At 35.7% G+C, this 25630-nt stretch overlaps 2 protein-coding genes across 2 annotated transcripts; both read left to right on the forward strand.

Annotated features, from left to right (window-relative positions):
- The first annotated feature begins 10778 nt into the window (after positions 1–10778).
- LOC111379315 lies at positions 10779–11415 on the forward strand. Its single transcript, XM_023002672.1, has one exon. The coding sequence runs from the start codon at positions 10880–10882 to the stop codon at positions 11258–11260; it is 381 nt and encodes a 126-aa protein (XP_022858440.1). The 5' UTR covers positions 10779–10879; the 3' UTR covers positions 11261–11415.
- On the forward strand, positions 11096–15304 carry LOC111379314. Its single transcript, XM_023002670.1, has 4 exons — positions 11096–11214; positions 12249–12540; positions 14483–14595; positions 14897–15304. Exons 2-4 carry the CDS (start codon positions 12331–12333, stop codon positions 15063–15065), a joined length of 492 nt encoding a protein of 163 aa, XP_022858438.1. The 5' UTR covers positions 11096–11214; positions 12249–12330; the 3' UTR covers positions 15066–15304.
- The last annotated feature ends 10326 nt before the right edge of the window (positions 15305–25630 follow it).

The raw sequence follows: 25630 nt of genomic DNA on the forward strand, positions 1-25630 counted from the left end.
TTGATGAACCTATCTACAACCACAAAAATAGAATCCCAACCTCTCTTAGTCCTAGGTAAACCCAAAACAAATTCCATCGAGATATCAACCCAAGGCTCACTAGGTGTAGGTAAAGGTGTGTACAAACCTTGTGGTAAAACCTTAGATTTAGCCTTTTTACAACCTATACATCGACTACAAATTCGCTCAACATCACTTTTCATCTTAGGCCAATAAAAATGCTCCTTCAATACATCTAAAGTCTTTTGAACCCCAAAGTGTCCCGTCAATTCACCACTATGTGTCTCCCTTACTAACAGCTCTCGAATAGAACAATTAGGAACACATAACCTATTTTCCCGAAATAAATACCCCTCATGCCTAAAGAACCTATCAACCATCCCTTTTATGCATGACAAATAAATATCCGAAAATTCAACATGTTTTTCATACAATTCCTTACTAACAGCTCTCGAATAAAACAATTAGGAACACATAACCTATTTTCCTGAAATAAATACCCCTCATGCCTAAAGAACCTATCAACCATCCCTTTTATGCATGAAAAATAAATATCCGAAAATTCAACATGTTTTTCATACAATTCCTTAATATGTTCAAACCCAAGTAGCTTAGAATCAAGAGTAGTAGTTAGCAATACGTACCTTCGTGACATCGCATCCGCCACCACATTTTCCTTACCTTGTTTATATCGTATGATGTATGGAAAGGTCTCAATAAATTCCATCCACCGAGCATGCCTCTTGTTCAATTTACCTTGTCCCCGCAAGTGCTTTAGTGACTCATGATCGGTGTGTATTATGAACTCTTTCGGCCATAGTTAATGTTGCCAACCCTCCAAAACTCGAACAAGTGCATAAAGTTCTTTGTCATATGTAGGATAATTTAAAACAGCTCGCTAAAGTATGCAATAGGCCTCCGATCCTGCATTAAAACTGCTCCAATCCCTATTCCTGATGCATCACACTCAATCTCGAATGTTTTATCAAAGTTAGGTAATGCCAAAACAGGTGCTTCACATAATCTACCTTTAATAGTATTAAATGCAAGTTCCTGTTCATCACCCCAATGAAAACCTACACTCTTTTTAACTACTTCCGTGAGTGGTGCAGTGATAGTGCTAAAATCTTTCACAAAACGCTTATAAAAACTAGCCAAACCATGAAAACTCCTAACTTCCGTTATGGTTTTAGGTGTCGGCCAATTTTTAATAGCTTTTATCTTTTCATCGTCTACTTCTACCCCATTAGCACTAACCACAAATCCAAGAAATATAACTCTATCCATACAAAATGTGCATTTCTTAAGATTAGCATAGAGTTGTTCTTTCCTTAAAACAATTAGCACACATTTTAAATGTTCCAAATGCTCTCCTAGGTTTTTGCTATAGATTAAGCTGTCGTCAAAATAAACTACAAAAAATTTTCCTATAAAAGCACGTAAAACATGATTCATTAAACGCATAAAAGTGCTAGGTGCATTTGTGAGTCCAAACGGCATAACCAACCATTCATATAAACCAAATTTAGGCCCTGTTTGAGCCCCATTTTTACCTCATTAAAATAAAAAATATGACAGTTATCCATCACATCAAGCCACCATTTTTGAATTTCTATCTCTTGTGTGGGGTCCATAACGACTCTATTTTTCATTCTCATTTTACAAATAATGTGGCTCAAACAGGCTCTTAGTTTTAAAAGCCATTTTCCATTCATCACCCTCCCGCATACGAATTTGATGATACCCGCTTTTTAAATCAATTTTAGAAAATATGTAAGAACTATGTAATTCATCAAGCATGTAATCTAACCTAGGTATAGGGTGATGATACTTTACCGTTATGTTGTTGATAGCCCTACAATCCACGCACATTCGTCATGTTCCATCTTTTTTTGGCACAAGCAAAATCGGTACTGCACAAGGACTCGTGCTTTTCCTCACGTATCCTTTGCTCATCAACTCCTCCACTTGCCTTTGAAGCTCCTTAGTCTCCTCGGGGTTATTTCGATAAGCCGGTCGATTTGGAATGATAGCTCCGGGTATGAAGTCAATTTGATGTTCAATGTCTCGAATAGGCGGCAATCCACTTGGTGCATCCTCCAGAAATACATCGTCGAATTCCTGCAACAAAGACTTAGCCAAACTAGGGAGGGGTGGGTTAGTTTTCTCAAAATTGAGAAGTGATTCCTTATAAACAAACAAGATCATCTCTTTTCTTTCAACTACCGCCCTCCTTAAATCACTTTCTTTTGCAAAGAAATTCACTCGTGTTTTCTCTCTTCTCTTGGGGCACTCTCTTTCTTTTCTCTCTTGTGAATGCTCTCTCTTTTTCTCTCTAATGGCTATCTCAACATTTTCTTTCTTTTTCTCAAACTCACTATTTGCTCTCATTTTTTCTAACTCTTTTACTCTCCTCTCTTCCTCACTTCTCAATTTTAATTGGTCCTCATAGACTTGCGCCGGTGTTAATGGCACAAGAGTAATGGTCCTTCCATCCTTAATGAGACTATATTGATTTTTGTACCCATCATGCATAGCCTTCCTATCGTATTGTCATGGTCGCCCCAATAAAATATGTCCCGCTTGCATTGGCACCACATCACACACTAACTCGTCCCTATAACTCCCAATTGACAAATTAAGTAACACCTTTCGATTCACCCTCACCTCACCACTCTCATTCAACCATTGCAATTTATAAGATCTCGGGTGTCTCAACAATGTTAAACCCAATTTTTCTACAAGAGATACGCTAGCTACATTAGTGCAACTACTACCATCAATTATAACACTACATACCATATTGTTGACGTGGCATCGAGTGTGGAAAATGTTCTCCTGTTGCAACTCCAAGTCATTTGCTTTGACGTGAGTAGTGAGAGCTCGCCTTGTGACTAATAGATCCCCAACCGGCCCTTCAACTTTTTCTTCTTCACTAACACCCTCCAACGCTGGTATGTCATCAAACTAGCCATCACTATCGCTCACAATCTCTCCATTATCCCGCAACACCATCGCCCGTTTGTTTGGGCATTGAGAAGCAATATGCCCCGTTCCCAAACACCTAAAACATTTGATGTCCCGATTGCGCGACGGTTGTACCTTCGATTTTGATATTGGTTTGCTAACGTTTTCATCCTTGCCCTTTTGCCAATCATTTTTACCTTTAGGTGTAGCCCCATTTTTGTTGTTGTCATCCCACTTCGATTTCCATGTTAGATTAGGTGTCGAAGTACCTAACGGTTGCCTAGATGTCCCCTTCCTTTTCAATTGCCTCTCGTCCTCGATTTCCACATAGTGTTGCAATTCTACAACGTTTGCAATATCCCGATTTAACCCATTTAAGAACCGTGCCATGGTAGCTTCCCGATCTTCCTCCACATTAGCCCGAATCATAAGAATTTCCATCTCCTTGTGATAATCCTCTACGCTTTTCGATCCTTAGTACAAACCTTGCAATTTTTCATGGATTTCCCTATAATAGTGACTCGGAACAAACCTCCTCCTCATCAACATCGTCAACTCATCCCAAGTGCTAATTGGCCTTTTCCGACCCCTATGCCGTGATGTAAGTACTTGATCCCACCAAGATATCGCATAATCCACAAATTCAAGCATCGCCAATTTTACCTTTTTCTCCTCCGAATAATTATAGCAATAAAAAATCATCTCGACCTTCATTTCCCACTCTAAATATGCTTCCGGATCGCTTCTCCCTTTAAATTGCGGAATAGTCATTTTAATACTCCCCAAATTTCCATCTACTTCATCTCCCAAGTTTTTCCTACCCCGTCTTTCCATCCTATCGCCCCTATGCCTCGCTCGACCCATATCAATGTCATTTTCATCAAAATCATTCTCATCACTATGATACTCATCCCGCCTTCCTCTCCTAGATTCACACCTATCCGGCCCCCTAGTATTAGACATCTCCACTTGTCCTTGGCTAAGATTAGCAATTGTAGTACCCATTTGCACCATCCATTCCCCTTGCCTATCCACGTTCTCCTTAACATCACCAAGTACCCTTTCAAATCTTCTTATCATGTCCTCCGATGCATTGTTGTCATTACCGTTTCGGCTTGAATTAGAACCTTCTCTTTCCGACATCATATCATACAATTTTTTATGCCTCACAAAGATTTCACTCAGAAAACACTCACTATGGCTTTTTTCCTCTATTAAACTCATCACTCGGCCTTTTACCACTCAAAGTCTCCCTTCAAGCACTTCAAAGAACCAAGTGAACTAAATCAATTGTTTTACCGAGAATTCAAACAAACCAAATATTAATCGAAGACCATGAGACTCAAAGGACTTGAATAAGTGGAATAGATGAATGTTTTGATACGAATATGTGAATAGACTCAAAAGAAGATTGAAAGAATCAAACCCAATTGAATATCCCAAAATCAAACACAATGTAGGAATTGTTGTTGGTAGAAAAACAAAATCAAGCAATAACAATATAAAAAAAAATTCTCCTTTTTTTTTTTACTCCTTGATGAAAGAAGACTACCAACAACTCAACGAAACGACGAAAAGAAAAAAAAGAATGAAGAAGAACAATTAAAATATAAGAAAAAACTAAGAAAACAAATTAACGACTCAAACAAATAAAGAAAAGATAAAACCTTCAATTAATTTGGAGTCAATGCTCTGATACCAACTGATGCGAACCCCGTAGCAACGTTGACTACGAAACCCACAACGAGATTGACAAACCCAAGAAAACCAAATTAATCCAAGAGTTTAGGATTAACCCAAAAGAAAGTCGAATAAAAAAATCCAACAAGAACGACGCTTGAAAGACCCCTTGATCACGCGATCCAAGAATTAAATCCGGTTGTTTGAACGCCACAAGTTAACACTTGATAAGTTCGAAGTTGTTCAATGAAGAACGATGAAGAGAAGACAATAAGCCTCACTTTAATTCAATATCAATAACGTCAAAAGTTTTTAACAATTGAATGGAAACTCCTATTTATACAAAACCTAAAAACTAGATAAAAATCGTGCAAAAGTCGATCATAGTCTCCAAAATATGGAAAAGAATAAAAAACTAACAAAATATGGAAAATTACCAAAATTGAAAAATTCGCCAAAATTTTGAACCATGTGGCCACATGGTGTATTTTTATGCAGTCGCATGGTTCAACCAAAAATTCATCTTAAGTTTCGGTATACCTCCATGCGGTCGCACAAGCTTGTTTTCAGCCTCTGGTTTCGTCGCTTGATAACAAATTGATCCACGTTGATTCGGTCCTCGACCCGAACATGAAAGTTGCTCGATTTTGAGTCCCGAACATGGTTCCACCAATAGTTTCTTGAACAAGCAATCACATCGCTTGTTTCACTTGCTTTGTCCTTGATCGTGTTATTGGTCCGCCATCGACTATCAACGGATCTCGTCTCGCACTCGCCTTCGTCGGGCTCGACTCCTGGATCATATCAAAAAGTGTGAGGCTTCTGCGAAACAAGACCCCATCAATAATGCAATACCTTGTAGCTTGTGACCGGACGCTCCTTGATGCCTGAGGATCTCCTGGAAGATTACCATTTGTTATGAAATCCACAATTGGGTCCATCCATGATGGCTCGTGATCAATGTCCATGACCCCAACGGTTGAATTGATGCTAGGCTCGATCACAAATCTGACATGCATTATCCTGTCAGGTCCATCTACTCCCATGAACACCAGCTTTGTTAAGCATCTGTCTCGCAGTTGTCAGCCTGAGCAATCTTCACAATTTCACACCTCTTTAATTTTCGTCCAAGATCATGAACTTTTAAGTAGTATAAGCTCATTTTCTCGTCTTTCTTCTCGAATGTTCCATCAATCTATCCAACCACCAGCTGGGAATCACTAAAAATATTGATGTTTTCAAGTTCAAGATTAATGGCAAATTCCATGGCTACGATAACAGCCTCATATTCCGCCTCATTGTTGGTTGCCTCGAATTCGAATCTGAGTGCAGACTGAATGTCCATGAGCATGTTCGGGCTCGTTATGATGACCCCTGCACCCGAGCCCGAGGAGTTTGATGCTCCATCCACAAAAATTTATCAAACATCTGTTGTAGTGCTCGAGCTCTCTTCTGGCCCTTGAGGCTTTGGGGTGAGTTTTGCAATGAAGTCCGCTAAAGCTTGGGCTTTGATGGACGGATGGGGTTTGAACTCCATGTCAACTCTCCAAGTTCAATTGTGCACTTTAGTAACCTGCCTGAGACGTCTGGCTTTTGAAGGATGTGTTTCAGAGGCTGGTTAATGAGCACCACAATGGGATGAGACTGAAAATATCGTCGAAGCTTTCATGCTGCCACTATTAGGGCAAGAGCTAGCTATTCGCCAAAGTGTACCTGGTCTCTGCATCAAGTAGGACTTTACTCATGTAGTAAATGGGTTGCTGAGCTCGTTGACCTTTTTCACCAAGATGCTGCTCATTGCATTTTGAGACACGGCTAAGTACAATAACAAAGTATCCCCGGGCTCCAGTTTAGTGAGGATAGGATGAGACGCCAATGTCTATTTGAGCTCTTGAAGAGCCTTTTCACATTCCTCATTCTATTCAAAGGATTGGCTGCCTCTAAAAACTTTGAGGAAAGGGAAGCACCTATCTGCTGTTCGGGACGTGAACCTGTTTAAGGTTGCTATCCTCCCTGTCAATTTTTGCACCTCTTTCTTAGTTCTGGGCGATTCCGTTACTGCCAAGGCCTGGATCTTATTGGGGTTTGCTTCTATCCCCCGGTGAGTGATCATGAAGCCCAAAAATATTCCCGAAGCTAGACCAAATACACACTTCTCTGGGTTGAGCTTCATCCGATATTTTCGTAGGGTGGCGAACACCTCCTCCAGGTCGAATATGTGTTGCTCTACCTTCTTACTTTTCACCACCATGTCATCAACATAGGCCTCGATGTTCTTCCCTATCAAATCAGCGAAGACTTTGTTGATGAGTCTCTGATATGTTGCCCCAACATTTTTCAACCCAAACGGCATCACCCTATAGCAATATATGGCTGAATCAGCCATGAATGAAGTCTTCTCTTGGTCTCCCTCAGCCATGAGGATTTGATGATACCCCAAGAATGCATCTAAGAAGCTGTACAACTTATGTCTGGATGTGCTATCCACAAGATTGTCTATCCTAGAGAACGGGTAGCTGTCTTTAGGGCATGCCTTATTGAGATCTGTAAAGTCGATGCAGACTCTCCATTTACCACTGGCCTTCTTCACAAGAACAACATTAGCGAGCCAATCAGGGTATTGGACTTCCCTTATGAACTCCGCTCTCACCAGTTTGCCGACCTCTTCGTGAATGACCATAAGTCTTTTTGGCGCAAACTGCCTCTTTCTTTGCTTAACATGTTTTGCCCCTGGGCTTATATTGAGTCTATAGACTGCTACTTCAGGGTCTATCCCTGGCATATCCTCGACCTTCCATGCAAAAACATCGATGTTACAAGACAAACAATTGATGACTTCCTCTCGAAGGCTAGACTTGAGATCCTGACCAATAGTTACCATTTTTCCATGCTCGAGATTGATCACTTCCAATTCCTCAATCGGGCCAAGTCTATCCCTTGGCTCGAGCTCGAGGTCTGAAAGTTGCATGACGTCTGTACTCATTCCTTGAATGCTAGTAACATAGCACTGTCTGGCAGCTGTTTGGTCTCCTTGAACTCCTCCGGTGCCATGGCCTACTGGGAACTTTATGGCCAGGTGGAAAGTTGATACAATGGTTTGGATCTTGTTCAGTAGGGGGTCTTCCAGAATGAAGTTGTAAGCCATAGGAGTGTTAACCACTTGGAAGAGTGTGATCTCCGTCACTTGTGCATTGCCAGAACCTAATGTAAGCGAAAGCTCGACGATGCCCTGCGGGATAATGACTACACCACCAAATCCCTGTAGAGGAGTTTTTACTGCTTTGAGCTGTTTGGGAGAGATCCCCATTTTAGTGAAAGCCTCCCGTGAGAGTATGTTTGCTGCACTCCCATTATCAACCAAAATCCTCTTTACTTCAAAGTTAGCTACAATTGCAGAGACAACCAAGGCATCGTCATGAAGATATGATACTCCTTCCAAATCTCTTGCTCCAAAAGTAATGTCTTTGAGTTTATCATGGGATTCTTTTGAGGTATGAGCACAGGGCATATTGCTTTCGCCCACTATTTGTGTCTCCTCCAGATGCTATGCCTCCAATGATAATATTAATGGTCGCGGCAGTGGGTTGAGCACTGCTTCCGGCTCCAGGCTCTTTCCGATTGTCACGGTCATTCCTTGGGTGTTTATCATGACCAATATAATTCCTTAAGAGCCCTCTTTTAATGAGGGCTTCAATTTCCAGCTGCAAGGCTTGACAATCCTCCATGGTATGCCCATGATCTTAGTGAAATTCACAATACTTGCTCCTATCTCTTGTGTCCGGAGGCGGCTTCATTCTTGAAAGCCACTTCAACTCTTTCATATCTTTGATCTCCATTAAGATATTTGCTTTGGAGGTGTTCAACCGAGTGAGAGGCCCTGGTGGCCCTTCATTCTTGCGTTTTTCCTAAGGATGCTCTTGTCGAGAAATGGGATCATGTTGCTCTCGCCCTTTTCATGGGAATGACTAAATCTCCTTGGATTCAGCGTTTCTTCCATATTAATGTATTTTTCAGCTCGGGTGAGAAGGTCGGTCACTGTTTGTGGCGGGGTCTTCGATAAGGACATCTTGAAGGCTTCACACCTTATGACGTATATGAGGACGGAGACAGCCGCCGTAATGTGAAGGTCAGGATTTGAAGTCTTTTCTTGTTGAGCCTTGTCGTAAATCCTCGTAGGGTCTCATTTGGTACCTGGCGAAGTTGCATGAGAGAGGCCGCAACCTTTGTGATTCGCTTGCTACTTGCAAAGAAGGTTGAGAACTTATCAGCCAAATCTAAGAATGAGGCTATGGAGTTGGGCTCCAATGTCGAGAACCAATCCCTAGAAGCATTAGTCAGCGTTTATGGGAAAGCTTTGCACATAACTTGATCCGACGCTACTTGCAAATTCATGACATCAGTATATACATTGAAATGGTTGATTGAGTCGGTCATCCCATCATATTCTTTAATGCGAGGATATTTGAATCTGTCGAGCAGGGGATATGATAATATCTCCGACGTGAATGGGGTGTTAGGGGTAAAACCAATTGGCCCCCGAGCATTCCATAACAGGTCGGCTGTAATTTCTTCTTGAATGATCTAGGCAATTTCTCCGGAATCCATAGCAACCAATCTCGAGCTCGAGGCCATGTTACGAATACCCGAGGTCCCTATTCCTCCAGTTACGAGGTCTTTTGCTTAGGCTCGAGCATCGCCTATAAAACCACCATGCTCTATCTGCACTCGTGACGAATGCGAATTTCTTTGACTTAACAGCTGTGTCATTGTGGCCATCTGCTGACGGAGCTCTTCGAAGGCTTCAGTTGTGACGATCGCCGACTGGGGTGCGGGTACTTCTGACGACTCTTCTTGAGGAGCCGGTTGATCTTCAGCAGGATGAGGGATGTGAGTGTATGAGCTTACGGAAGGAAGACCTGATCGCGTGTTAACCATGGCTTTTGGTAGCATTTCCCACAGACGGAGTTAATGATGCTACTAAAAATCGTACCTATTAATTTCCCGAGCTTGAAAACATTGAACGAGCACGATCGTAGTTTTCTGGTTCCTGAAACAAAGGCAACGAATTATGATCTCGTTGTCCCTCCGATATTTAAGTCAGAAAGGGAATTATATGCGTGATGCTATAAACTGGGGAATAATGAACACGTACCTGAACAATGACTCATGGTCCTGTATTTATAGTAGCAGATAACATTCTCCTAGTAGGATTCAACTAACTAGGTATTACCATCCAACAAAGTCCTATTAGGTGAAAGAGTTGGACCAATGCCATGATTATGTTTAGGAGAGAATCATTGCGGGAGTCAAGTATTGAAGTAATATGGTATAGTTAGAGTCCCAACTACATAGGAATCCTATTGGGTCAGTAATAACAATCGTGGGATGCAAGGAGAATATATCCCGAGAACCGTTACTGCTCGAGAACAGGTTCATGAAAATGAGGATACATCAAGGATAGAAGTGCTCAAGCATTTATATCTCGGGGAAATAATGCTCGAGCATTCCATACGTGGAATCGCAAGTTTCTGAGAAACATCCTCGGGATAAAGTGTTCAAGGATAACCAAATTTTCCATATTAGTTGCAATACCAAAAAAATTTACTTTTTTTTTTTTTTAGAGTATACCCAAAATTTTAATTTATATCACACACAATCTCAAATCTTTAACACATTTTTTTCCTCTTCAATCCCACACATACCCTCAATCTCAAATCTTTAACACATTTTTTTCCTCTTCAATCCCACACATACCCTCAAAATTTCATATTTTAGAAGTATGGGTGGAATTGGAAAAGAAAATGAAGTTTTAGATGTTAGAAACTGTGGGTGGTACAAATATATATTTGGATATAATTTATAAAAATTGAAAAATTTGGAAGCGTAACTACAATTATCCATTTTTTTTTTTTTTGACTTTTTAAGTAAATTTTAACGCCTAAACCAACGGATTTCAAAGGTTAGGGAGTCTTTAGGACCAAAAATGTCATATAGGAGGGATTCCGTCCAAAATAGAAGGATAGGGAATATTCCGTAATAGTGGTAAGGTTGGGGTGTGAATTATCAAAAATCAAACAAGAAACCTGTCAAAATCAATGTTTCTAGAAGATAGAAATTTCTACAACACGGCTTTGAATTGAAACCTCGAATTCTCCAAGGATAAGTTTAAAATCTCCCCTCTTCTGCTTCGGATTTATCCAGATTCCAACAATATTCCTTCACAGGATCGTTAATGGCATCAATTTACTGCTGCAAAGAATGCGGAACCAATCTAAATCTTCACTCCACCTACCTCTACCCGCCAGATTTCTACTTCGAGGCCGGCAACAAAGGCACCTTCTCGTTTTCAGCAATCGATTCCTCCAAATTCAAGTTCGATAAAGAAGACAAAATTCGGCCCTTTTTTGAGACTGTTAATTACTGGGGAATCCAAAGGAAACGGACCAAAATCAAGTGCAATAGCTGTGGAAAGCTCGTCGGGTATATTTACGATGATGGGGCGCCCATGACGGATAGTCCTGGTCAGTTCCATATGGGTCCGAGTCAGGTTGTGCCTAGAAACCCTAGGTACAGGTTCAAGACTAAGGCTTTAAGGATTGCTTCTGAGACTTGATTTGAGGCTTTTGGGTTTTGTAAATAATGATTGATTAAGATTGATTCAGGATTTGTTTTGTATACTGATACAGATGGTTTTTAGGTTTTGACTTTTTGTGCCTGCTAGTGTAAATATTTCTTTAATTGAATAAAATTATTTAGTTCACTATGAAATCTCAATGGATTTTTTACTCAAACCAAATCAGCAGTAACAAGTTCTTTGTTAAATTGAAGCTCTTTTTCATCTTGGTACTATAGAATTGAGGACATATTATTCATTTAAAGTGTGTGTTTGTTTGCCAATTTTAATTGTGATAGTTTGATTCTATGATTATTTATTGAACGCTTGGAATCCTGATATGTCATTATGATATCTCAGAAGAATGATATGAATGGTGTCGAACCCCTAAAAGTCGGGTGAGCTATTGTTATAATTTGTTAGATGTGATGACAGTTTGATTTGATTTCAATATTGCTGCAACTTGATATTTATGTGTTTTTTATGCCAAATGGTTGTCTTGTCATTTGATCTGGATGGTGCCATCCTTCTAAGAGAATTTAGTTTCAATTAAATATTGCTGCAAGTTGGTATTGATGAGTTGTTTATGACAAATGGCTGTCTAATCATCGTACCTGGATGATAGCACACCTTAAACTTCCATTTCTGCGTGCTTAGTCTTCCCTGGTTTTACATGGAATAGAGCACAATAAGGATAAAGATTTTTATTCATTATAGTCAAGTAATGTTTACGTCAATATGTTGCTATTGAATATGAAGGCAGGTAAGATGTCAATACACCGATTATCTTATTCAAATTTGAAAAAAATAAGAAGTGTATTGTTAACATCCATTGTTTGTCTTCTTGCAGAAGACTTGCTACAGGACACTCAAGTTCCTGTCATCCATTCTATTTGAAAGTTTTGTTGGCACGTCAGTTAATTGATCAGGTCATGTGTCTTTTTTTATTATTTATGGTTATCAACTCCAATTATTTTGTTTATTGCAGTGCTTTTTTAATACACAACATCTGCAAGAAAAATCTTGTGCAAATCTTCCACATACCAGATCTTTGATTAGAAGCACTTGAAATGAAGCAGCCAAAACTCAAGGTCAGTCGACCGCCCATACAGATGCCACTGGTACCAAGGTTTCTTGTTATGGGGAAATGTATGATTAAGTCACCAAGTGTGACCAAGCAAGAGATTGCTAATTATTGGAAGCAGAGGCGCATGGTGGAGGAAGATCATCTTTCTGCTGCTATAAAGGCTGCAGCTTGGAAAAGGGCACAAAATCTCTCTGTAAGTTTTTAACTCCATGGTATCATTTTAGGATAAAGTTTCTATAGACTCAATCCAGTAATTTGAAACACTTTGTTCTTTATTTTGACTGTATTTAAATTATACCATGCCACTATATTCCCTTTATGCATTCACCTTTTTTTTTAACAGAGATATATGAAGTCAGTTTGCTTTTAGATCTAAGTTTTGGGAATTGCATAGAGGATGCTTGACTAAGCAAAAAAGTCACCTGTTTATTAGATTTGTAGAGAAGTATGTCTTTATGTACGTCTCAAGAAAGTCACTTTTTAGTGGCCTTTTAAGCTTAACAAAACATGCCTCAACTTGGCTTGGTCTAAAGTGCTGTGAATATGTTGTTCATGAATCAATTGCTTATAGTTTCCACTTTCTAGTGAATTGGGATTTTAATGTGGGTAGTCACTAATTTTGTTTTAAGTAATTGTGATCACTAGGGTCTGTTTCTTTTGCAGATATAATTGTGAAAGATCTAAAGTTCTCATTATTTCAATTTTTAGGAATATGAATTAGAAAAAAATACTATTTCTTTTCCTAGGCCCTATTTGGTACCCATTTTTGTAATAATGGAAATGAAAAAAATAGTTGTTACGTACCCACACAAGAGATAGAAAATCAAATACGATGGCTTAATGTGATGGATAACGGTCATATTTTTTATTTTCGTGGCCAAAGAATGGAAATCAAACGAGAGCCTAATAAGCATCTCTCTTTCTCATTAAAAAAAATAATAATAATAATGAATCAGGAAATTGAATAGTAGAACCAATGTTTTAAACTACTAAGCCGGTGAAACGAGTGAGCTTTTCGTCCGTTTGTAGCTATCAGACCGGATTGCACTTTGCCCGATCAAAGCTGGCTGGTTTCATAAGAATGGCGGCTGATTTAGTTAAAATTCTGGCCGCTCATTGAATTCTTTAATAAAACCATGAAAATGAGTTCTGAATCAGGTATCTCAGGGTAATTAGTCAACTCCATTGCCCCCTAAGTCACTCATGGTAGTTGGCTAGTTGCTATAATATGGCTTCAAAAGTATTATAAACAGAAAAATCACCTATTACAATTATTCTTTTCACCTTCAAACTATATCTACAGAATTCCAAAAATTGGTTCCTATTGGTGTATCTTATGCATAGTTTTAGATTCTGGATAGGGATCTATGCATGTAATACAAGAAAAATCATCTATTTGGTTACTATCTATTCTTTAATTACAAACGTTTCCAAAACCAAAAAAAAATTGAGAAAAAACTCAAGTCAAAGTCAGCCGTTGATTTTAACTACACATTTCATGGAATATAAATTTTTTATCAACTTTTTCAATTGTACATTTCATCAGCTTTTATCAAAATCTACTAAAATATGATTTTTAACTACAATAATCTGTGACTGTATACAATAGAATTATTCTAGACATCCAGCAGCCCTTTGGTACAAGTGGTGAACCTATACCTTGACTAGGTCAATGCTAGAGTCTGGTTTGAAAACTCTGAGTGAAACACAGGAAGGTATTCTTGGATTTGATGTTTTATTAAAAATATAGGATTTGCAGATAAAACGTTAATCGCCCAGTTTCTTTCATCTTCCAGATCACATATAGGACCACCATATTTTCTAGATCCTTATGTGCAGATAACGTATTATGAAAACTCCAGTACTTTTCCAGGTCAATATTCCTTTGCATTTTATAGTAAAAAATGCGATTCTAATGACAATTGTTGTCCTTAATTGTGTACTTGTTACCCTATTGTCATGTTATCAGGACTCTTGTTTAAGTGTCCATTGAGGCATATGTCAGCAGAATATATAGGTGCTGGACCCTAGATTTCATGTCTTCGACCTGTATACATACTACATCAAACTGTTATAATCTAAATTGCAATTCTATTTTGTTGGTGATTAACTCGGTTTAAGCGTTGGGTATATAGGAGCATGATTACCAGCAATTTGAATACTCCTTGAAGGCGAATGATGAGTATGAGAAGCAGAACAACAAAGGAAATGGTGACAACAAAGAGATACGGGTGGGAATCAAGGACTGGTAAGTTGAAATATTTATCAATGACGACTCTGATCCAGCCAATTATTTTCATGTTTAAATTAGATAAACGTCTAGGCCATGTAGCGGACACTTGACAGCATTAAGGAATAGAAGCATATTATATATGAGCTTTTCTAGCCAAATGTAACAAACATGTCCATATGGAGTCAAATTCTAGTTACGAATCATTCATCAAAAAGTTTGAATGAGTATTAACACGCCAAACTGTCAAAACTTCGACAATGTCAAAAGGAAATTGAGTGGATTATTGATTTTTTTTTTTTTCCCCAATTAATTGCAGGTGGATGAAGAGCGAATATTCATACCTAAACCAGCCAACCATAAACTTGGTGGATAACTGTAGACGACGATACTCCACTTATACCCCCCAAATCCTATGTGACAAGTATGATCCCCAACTACAACATTCAGAATTTAATCGAGGATTTTACATTGATCAGATGGCATGATTTTTCTACTAGGGATGCTTTTATGCTGATGAAGCTTGCATATTTGAATATTAATGTTCACAAGTGTTGTACATATATGAATTGCATTTTAATTGAAATAGACATGTCAAAAATGGTTTTGGATTAATGTAAAGCATGAACACTTATGGGGTCGAGTACATATTACAATGTATTAGACATTCGATAACAACCATTCTAAACATATATGATATATGCCTATATTTTTGTTTTCGTTTAAATTTGGACATGATTTGATATGGTTTGAGCATGTTTCTAACATGTCGTGCAACGTGTCTTGTATGTTCAAATTTAAATTTTTTATACTTCGGAGGACATAAATTTTTGATACTTGGTGGATGGGTCCATGCTTGGATTTGCGTTTTCTTCATTTCTAAGGTGTTTTAGGCATGATCTTAATATGTGAAGGGACACGAATTATTTTTGTAAATTTTAGAATACGAATTATTTTTGTAAATTTTAGAATACAAATTTATGGAAAATTAGAGTTTCATTCAAAGTTTTTACAAATACTAGCTTCTATTGGTTCTATCCACTCTACAATAGATGTGTTAATTGTGTCACAAAATTTGAAATACAGGAAATTTGAAATACAGGATTTGGGATGAGTTTGAAATACAGGAAATTACACTTGACCCTAGTTTTTAACTTATCATTTAAAAAATCAGATTTTATTCTTTCAAAAATGAGGTTTATCCTATCCATCCCATCCGATACTCCTTAACCCTAATTCATTTTCTATCTAAACAGAAGGTCACAGAAATTTCTCAAGCACCTTATTCTCTAGCATCTTCCTCACCTTTTTGTCACTGTAGCACACTGTAGCATGCAAAGCGTAGCTTCGTTGGGACATGGCACGCTTGTCTTTTTTGTTATAAGCAGTGAGGAGCCATAAGCCATGCTGCTCTACCTCCAATCTGCTTTTGAAGTGACGCCCGTGCAGCGACGATGAACATCATTTTGTATCTCGATGCCAAGTTACTTAGCCACACTACTTCTCTGATCTGCCTAGTTGCCGCATTGTTGTTTAGTCGGAGTTTTAGGATAGGTTTTGGTGGTGGTATGTAAATGGTAGTAATTGTTTGTAGTTTGCAAATGGTGGTGGTTGGTGGTGCCGGTACAATCATGGTAGTAATAGTGATGGTGGTGGTGAGATGGCGCGACGTTTGGATGGTACCAATGGTAGTGGAGTGGAGTGAGGTTGGGATGAAAAGCATTTGTGATCAATTATTTAAATGATTGTGATAAATAAAATAGATAATTTGTAATCAATAAATAATATATCGATAAAATGGATAATTTGTAACCATTAAACAATATGTAACATTAAAAATGTGTGTAATTATGGCTCACAATATGTGTCATTATGATTGTGACTTTATGCGATTTATTATTGTGACCATAATTACGTGGTATTGTGACCTTTGACATGTTATTGTGACCTTAATTTGTTATCTGATTTTTAAAACTTTTTTCACGAATTTCTTATTCTTGAAAATGTGTTCTAAATTTTAAAGTCTTTGTAATTACGTATTTTTCCTTTGAAATATCCTAATGCAATTTACTATTTAGTGTGGGCAAGCCCATAAGCAAATCATTGGCTCGTTTTCACAATAGTAATAAATAAATTGAAAACAAGGCACTTGGACGACTCATCCCAAAATTGAATTAGCATGACCTTATTTATACATTCAAGCTGTCTCCAACCCAATTCAATAAAATGGTTCAACTTTCACATCAAAATATTGCAACTTCCATACCATTTTATTTATTCATCCCAAATCCATTACATCAAATATAACACCAAATTAATAATTTTTCATTTATTTCCTTATATTGCTCAATAATTAATTTATTTCAAAAATTATTTAATTACAAATTATATCACATGCTAAGATTACTAAATTAAAACTACATTTGATTAACAAAAATATTTATTTATTGATAAATTAGAAAAGATTACACTTAGTACCACAATTTAAAAAAATTACATTTAATCTCACAGCTTAAAATAATAATCAAATCAAATTAAATTATTAAATATTAAATATTAAAATTTGTTATAGTATAAAATGACTAGGGAAAAAAAGAAAGAAAGGAAAATCGTAAAATTACACCAAATAAAAAGTGGCGCTACATATAATTCAATTGAATTCAAATCTAGCGTAACAACTGTTGACCTCCGAAAATGGCCAACAGATGTCATTAGAAGACAATCTGCACGTGGACGTATTTTTTGCAGTATATTGATTGTGAATGCGTATATTTGAAGGAGAAAATAATTAGTAGACAACTTTGTGCAAATATATGTTGTGCTCTTTCGCTTTTTTCTTAATTCAAAGATTCATTCCCCAAAATGATACAAGAATTGCTTATTTATAATTATTGGGCCGACGTGGTCACTTTTGGATCCGATTCACGTGGCCTGATCTGCTAGACTCTGACGTCACATCGACTTTATTTCACATTAATTACATTGATAGACTTTTAACGTCCCTGACATCTATTAAATGGGGAATGTCGCATCAATCAACTCCAAAGATATGTTCGCTAGATTCTCTTCTGATTGTTTCGAACTCCGGAAGCCTAAGGAGTTCGGCAGCAAGAAGTAGACCTGCCTCGAACATATAAAGCTAGGACCGCTTCGACAATTCCTAGTGAAACAACCTCGACACTCAATGCAACAGCCTTGGACGTTTACTTGTATGACTTGCTTCAGTTGACACCAACGCCACGTGTATAAACATAAGGATTCCATGTGGACCTTATTGGAGGCATCGTTTATGATTAGTTATGACAGCCATTTACACAAGTTCAGTGCTAAAGGACTTGCGTGATGGTCGCCTAATTCCCATATTAGCTATGAAAAATGGTTTCACTTTGTGTTCTATGCTATTTATTATTGGTCAAGGCACTATTTGCTCTTGTCAAAAGCAGAAAATAAATCATTTGGACACAAACATGCTATACAAAGACATAGTTCACTATTAACCTCGAAAAAAAATGATGATTTAACTCTTGAATTTGCATATCAACGATGACATAAAAGTAATCACAACTAAGTGATGTAAAATTTTCGTTTCTGGAGCATTACGTCGTGAACGAACTCAAGATACATACATAGCATCCATGTTAGGAACATTAATATGCCACTTTTGACGGAAAGAATAAACCGTGTCAAGAAAGAACATCAAGCCAGTTCATATGGAAGATAATTTATTTAAGGGATACTAATCATACAATGCAATAACTTCAAATATACAACAATATCTCAAGCCAGTTTATATGAAAGATAATTTATTTACAGGATACAAATCATTTGATGCAATAACGTCAATTCTGCTCTGGGAATAAAGTCGTGTGATTTATTTTCAATCATTAACTCATTATCCCGTGGAATAAATTATGGTAATCTTGAAGATTGACAAATATGAAATTTCAATAGAAGAGGAGAATCAGAAGATGTTGGAGACAGAGCAACAAACTAGTCGGAGGTCGATGGCGGACGATGTCACGGTCCAACGTCGGCCATTGATTGGAATTGGATTTGCTAGAAATTTGAAAAAAATATTAGAAAGATTCAGTGGGCCACGGACCACCCTTGCTCATGTGTGCCTTCACCCTCGAGTCTAAATACTAATGCGAGATCTATGATGTCTTGTGTCTACCCTTTAAAATTATACTAAATCGAACATAATAATACTTTTTAGCGTGATTCACATGATCGCAACCCTCAAAACCTTGAATCTAGAGCATTTTGAGGATTTTTTCATGTTCGATCATATTGAGTTATTCAACCACTAATAAATAATAATCATATATTTATATTTTTGACATAGGACGAGAATGTTTAGGGTGTACAACACTTTAGCTCTCGTTTGAAATCTAAAGTCAAAGTTAACAATTAACTTTGATTACATTTCAAAAGATTTACAATTTTTCGACCACACAGGCAACAACTTAAGTCAAAATCCTATTAAAATAGTGTATTTTGTTCCAACTCCAACTGATGGATGATTAGACTTTGTGCAGTAAGGGTAGGCCAGGAGGTGCCTGCTTAGCCTTTCATACCCACTTCTCGAGTTGCCATTGGAAAATTAACTTTGCATAAAGCCATCAACTCAAAGACAAAACCCAAAATGTAGCCAATAATTTATAAACACAATACATATATATTAATAATTTTATTTTGGATTAGTTTAATCACAAACATTTATTCCATTATCCCCCGCCATTTGCGCCATAATAGAAAGCCTACACCCATTGTCGCTGTCATTTCTCCACATTTCTCCATCAACCATAGCAAAATTGCGTTTAGTAAGGTGTGTTAGAAGGGTTGCGTGTAAATAATTTTTTTTTTGACTTATAAGTAGTCGATCTTATCAATATGTTGATGATAGTTATGAATATTACAGAATGTGTAAATAAAAAAAATGTTGGATTTTAAGCTTGAAAAAACTTAACCAAACATAAATATTGTGTTCAACATGGTCATCGATATTTTCTTCTATGCAATGTTCAATTTTTTTAATCAAAACCTGATACGCAAGTGATTTCATTAAATAATTGGCAACGAAACTTGAATTTAGGACATTTGTCTGCTATGATAATTTACTAAATCGCTTGATGTAGAAGCTTTAAGTATGGAAAATAGTCGTATGTGCATCATTTAAATTTTATCTAAGTTTATTTGGATTAATCACACAAGAAAAGTAAAATCGTGAACTATATCAAATATAATGTTCTTTTGTGTTATCTTTTATCTAGTTGGTGTTCTATAAACTTCTCTTTCAAGAAGGATTTTTCCAAGATTTTCATTTCTAAATTTGAAACCAAAGAAATATATCAAAAATGGTCAAGTAAGGTTGTGTCATTATAGATAGCATAGTGATGGCAACGGGACAACTTCGGGACAAGGTCTAAGGCGGGATGGTGGCTTTCCCTAGTTATTTACTTTTTATTTTTTCTCTTTACGGGGTGCCCCGGCCCATCCCGTCGGACAGGACGGGGGTTTTTGCCATCACTAAGATAGCAAAGAAAGTCGGCCATTACTAAGATAGCAAAGAAAGATACCTCAACCACATATAAAGTAATATCATTCAAAAATTATATGACTTCACGAGTTGTCATGTCTTCATTTCATTATAATTTGTTGTTACATACTGAGGGAAAAAAGATGTGCAGTTTTGTCTGATTCCTTGGTTGGTTTCTCCTCAATCTTATTGCTAAAAGTCTGATGTTTGTGTACAATTTCAAGAAAGATTTATTGTTTAGTCATATGTGTGCATGTGAACAATATATGTTTCTATCCTTTGGCATTGTAGTATGTATACACCTCACTTTATTCTATTTAAGATCTCAATCTTTGGCTCTCTTCTTTGACTTTGATATTCTTTCTTTTACGTTTTCGTGAGAGTGGGTGGGATTGTAGCATGTAAAGTGAGACTTGACAAGGACTTAATTTGGTATGTACGTATATAATCAAATATTTGTACGTCTATAGAAAGTAATAGTGTAAGTCAAGTTAAGTATATCCAGTTCAAGTCGATTCGACTAAAGAAAAATGTAAATGAGTACAATATTGATAATTTGTTGAGGCAATATTTTAAAACAAATGTTGGCTGTACAGGCCTTTCACACATGAAGGGGAGTAGGTCAATTTTTTTTTATTTTTTTTTTAAATAATCACCAATCTCCCGCCCACCCACCTTATCTGTACAACAAGCAAATTTAAAATTCCAATGATCTAGAAGGCGGTAGATGAATGTAATTTCAAAGATAAGTATTTTCTTATGATCGATAAATTTATTTTTTGTTTCCCTAAACAAAGAAAATAAAAAGGAGATATAAAATGGTACATTTATCATATGAAGAAGGAAATTCGTAAATCATAAGTAATCATTTACTTCATGCGTGGTTTGAATCCACTAATTAGAAAAGGCAACATAGGTTTCAGCTAACCTTTTTAATTTCTTTTAGCTAAGTCAACTTTAGGCCCTTTGACTCTTGTCCACGGTCCTACATCGCTTTAAGGCACTTGTTTAAGGCACTTCGACTCGGTTCAAGGTCTGATATGATATCGATGATACTAAAATATCAATTTAGATGGTTACTTGACAATTTCAATTAAATAAATAATCTGATCTTGAATTTAAGTGTATCATTTAATGTCAAATAATTCCAACTTAGATTGATCATTCGAAGTAGTGATATTGAATAGTATTTCTCATTTTTAAAATTTATTTTTTCTCGAATTTATTTTAAAAAATATATTTCGTGAGTATAAAATTTTTATCAACTTTTTAATCATGTATTTCATCAATTTTAAATTGGAATACATATTAACATATAAAGTTGTGATTTATGTTTTTTAATACTTCTTAAATTTTTTTAGAAGAAGAAAAAGAAGCTCACAAAATTATTTTATCGCACCATTATTTAATTAATTTATTTATTTATTGAATAATTGTATGTAAAATAAGAAGAAGCAACTCCAAGTCAAATCCTGGGGTTTGAAGTGATTACATTTTGTTTTATAAATTTTACTTTTCTTATTTAATCATCTCTTAAGGTCGGGAGCGATTTTTTCCCCAAAAAAATTGATTTTTTGATCGTTATTTTACTATTTCAGCCGTCATATTTGACTTCTTCTCTCACGAATGGACCCCACTTTTCTCCTAACGGTCAAAAAATTAATTCTCAAAATCACTTTCAAACAGACTCTTAATTTGATTGATGGTTGCTTGCTACTAGACTGCTTGGTACTTTACACTCAATTTCAAAATGCCGAGTTACACATTTACATTATCAGCATTTAGAAAAAATAAAAAATAATAACAATTCTATAAGTACAGAAAAAATCAACAGAAATTTTATGGAAATGACATTTGTATGGTTCCCATTGAAAGATAAAAAATAAAAAAAATGAAAAAAGGCTCGTAGGGTGCTGACACCATAGCACCCTGTCAAAACTCTGTTAAAAAAGCCCGTACTTGAGACATTTTTAAATAAAAAATGCTTGAAATAAAGTTGTTGAATTTTTGTTTGTCTTGTCGACTGTTATTGAATTATTGTTGTCTTGTTGATTTACTGTCATCTACTTGCTTTTTGTTGAATTTTTGAATTATTATCGCAATGCCAAATTATTCACATATCAACAATATGCTCAACTGTAGAAAAAGTAATAAGTCAATATGTCATTATTTTAGCTCCCAAATAAATTGTTGAAACCGTCCTTGTTAGTACACTCAATCGACCATCTATTACTTATCATATATTATGTCAGTTTTATTAATTTTCATTACATTACATTTCATTTTTCTTCATCCTATTTTTAACCACACAATTTTTCATAAAATAATATTATACGTAAATCGAAAATTTTTTCTTCTTTTTCAACCACTCGTTTTTCAAAAAATACTATTCCACCCATTAATTTTTCCACGTAGCCTGTTAAACAAGGGCTATATAGGCATTTTTCTGACTTTTGTACGATGCGACCACCAAAATTGAACATCGACGCCGTGATAGGCGCATTGATTGGAACCGCACGTATAAAACGGTAGGGACCGTCTTTACCTACAAAAATGAAATACGTTAAAAGCTGTTCCCCATTCTATAATAAAATTCCAAATTGAAAGATTGGAATACAAGTCTGTTTAGTCAAAAGCTGCAAGCCGCCTCCTACTTTAAGATATTATGCAAATTAAAATCATATAAAATGAAATAATTAAGTTAAAGTGAAACTTGTAATAAAATTGTTAGGAAATCATAATTTTTTTAATTATTTTCCTCCCTTGCTTTTTCATTTTTTAATTCTCTATATTTATCTCGTTCATTAGGACTAAAAATGGTCCGATTTGGTTTGATTTTAAAAAGAATCTAACCCGAATTATCGAATATTTAGTAAATGGAATCGTCATGTCCAAATTTAATTATAGAACGTTCGATTTTAGTTCTGTTCGGTTCTTGAGTTTCATACAATAATTAAATTTTTAATATTTACAATAACGCTACATTAATTCAACTAATGATATATTTAATTTTAGCTATTGCAAAATAATGTAGTTCAATTTTATATATTTTTGTGTCTTTCTTTGTTAAGTTCTTTATAGATTTAATTGTTAAAATCACCATAAGAGAAATGTAGCGAGCCCACAATAATAAATAGAGCTGTAGTCGAGTTTTTAATTCAATTTTTCTAGAAGTGTAGAAACGGCACTATGATAAAATAATAGATTTGAATAAAATTTAGGTCAATTTGATTAAGTTGAATTTGGACTGCAAATCAGAATAGGAAAATCATATTTTGGGTTTGGAATAAATTAATTATTAGCAAATTTATTTAAAAAAATAAAATAATTTGGTTTATTTAAGAAAAATTCGGTTCTTCACATATTAAAAAAATTAAGAAAATTTGATTCTTCACATATTTTGTATGCGAATTGTTTCAATCAAATGAACAACAATTATTCATAGATAATCTAATCGCTACTCATATAATAAATTACAAAGTCGTGCAAAAGCAATACAAGTTGATTAACTTTCATTGAAGTTTTTGTTTGAGAAATAATTCATTTGGTGTGACTGTAAAAATAATTAATTGCTACACACATAATAAATTGCAAACTCGTGCAAAAGCAGTACAAGTTGATTAACTTTCATTTAAGTTTTTGTATGAGAAATAATTCATTTGTTGTGACTGTAAAAATAATTATATCTAGTTATATCACTCGTCTAACTCCTTGTGTTATGAGATTTCATTTCATTCTCCGAGTTTCCAATCTTACAAATGATCTCATAAGAACTTTTTTCTTCAGTATCAAGATATTCTCTATATGTCAAAGAATTTACGTTAACATTAACTTCAGAATTTAATTTGTGAATAAATAACTTTTTAATTTTTAATTTTAACTAATTAAAAACATTTATTCATTTCATATACGTTAAATGCAAGGGTCGCACAAATGCAAGAGGACAAATCAAAAAAGGCGCAAAATGTGACTATTTTTTTTTAATCAATTTTTTCAGTTGAACCAAATTTAAACTATAAAGAAAGGGTAAATTTAAGTAGGGACTCTTAACGTTTAGTAAATTTGATAATCATTTATCTGCCCCCGAGCATAGTTTAGTGGTGTAAAGGATAGGAGTGAGGTTATTTCATGCCTTACTGGCAACCACAGTGTGGGGATTCGATTCTTGAGACATGGAATTGGACTCCTTGTAAGCGCAGTGTACAGACAGCTATTGTTCCCTGACCTGTTGGAGCACATCCCGCAATTTACCTTCCTCACAAATCTCTAAAGATAAGACGGTGGGAGCCCTCAAAATTGGAGTTCAACCTTTTTGATAATCATGTTATCAACTTATTATTTATCACATCCATATACCCTTCCAACAAAAAGAATGTCCCTTTACATATTAAATGACCGTGTGACACTTAAGGAACGAATTGAAACAAGCACATACATATTTTGATTAACACAAATGAATTTTACCCTATTCTAGTTTTGAAATGAATGTTGAAGTCGATGTTTGATTTTATTTATTTATTTTTTAAATGTAAAGAATTCAATATGTGTCAAATAATTTTTCTTATTAAATGTAAAGAAGGATTTATCGATGTGTCAAATATTATCCTAATAAAATGGAAATAGATCTGAATTCCAAAAGTTGAACCAAATATTATTGAGAATAAAGACTTCTGGATAAGTTTTCACTTGCCTTTTTATAAAAAAAAATAAAAAATAAAAAATAAAAAAAATTAGTGTAGTGTCATGATTTTAAAATGCCTGGATCGCAGAGAAATTAGTTTCAATTCAGGCCATGGATTGGGTAGATTAGAATTAGAATAACAAGAGTAATATAACTGTCCACAAATTTAACTTTAATTAACAACTAAATATAGGGATGGCAAAAAAATTTTGTCAAATCCAATACTCACGGGTCTACGCCAAACGAGGTAGGAATTACCCTCTTAATCGATATTCAGGTCAGGGATGGGGTGAGGGATTTCTCCCCAGGACGGGCATGGGTAATAAGGGCCTCTCCCTGTCTCACATTGTTTAAATTTTTTTCTATACATAAGAAATCAATACTTTAATAAAATCTTAATTTGCCAAATATATTTTAATAATTTAATTTTTAACAATAAATTAATTAATTAAAAAATTTAATAACTATGTTATTGTCCCATTTTAATTAATAAGGGTAATAAAATAAATTATAAAAAAAAATGGAATTATACAAGTATTAAACAAGATAAGGCCCTGCCCTTACCCTCTTCACCCGTCGGCCCGACTTGCCCACCCTGCCTTGAACGGGTAACAAGGCGAGTACGGGATGGGAAATTATCAAGCGAGATGGGGTAGGAGGAGCTTGTTTTATCACGAATCCATCCCTTTGCCATTCCTAAACTAATAACACAAAATATTAAATAAATTGAGAGGATATTATTGTAAATAAAAAAAAAAAAGTTATCCTAGGATTTCCTAGAAAAGAAAAAAAGTTACAAAGTTCTAATAAAATCCTTTACAAATGCTAGACAA

This window comes from Olea europaea, unplaced genomic scaffold, assembly GCF_002742605.1.
Source record: "Olea europaea var. sylvestris unplaced genomic scaffold, O_europaea_v1 scaffold1971, whole genome shotgun sequence".
Taxonomy (NCBI): Eukaryota; Viridiplantae; Streptophyta; class Magnoliopsida; order Lamiales; family Oleaceae; genus Olea; species Olea europaea.

Excerpts from the sequence above, each read along its gene's own strand:
- LOC111379315 (XM_023002672.1), top strand. The coding sequence starts at position 10,880 with ATGGCATCAATTTACTGCTGCAAAGAATGCGGAACCAATCTAAATCTT.
- LOC111379314 (XM_023002670.1), top strand. The coding sequence starts at position 12,331 with ATGAAGCAGCCAAAACTCAAGGTCAGTCGACCGCCCATACAGATGCCA. Across the intron at positions 12,541-14,482 it reads AAAGGGCACAAAATCTCTCT|GAGCATGATTACCAGCAATT; the intron begins GTAAGTTTTTAA and ends TTGGGTATATAG. Across the intron at positions 14,596-14,896 it reads CGGGTGGGAATCAAGGACTG|GTGGATGAAGAGCGAATATT; the intron begins GTAAGTTGAAAT and ends AATTAATTGCAG.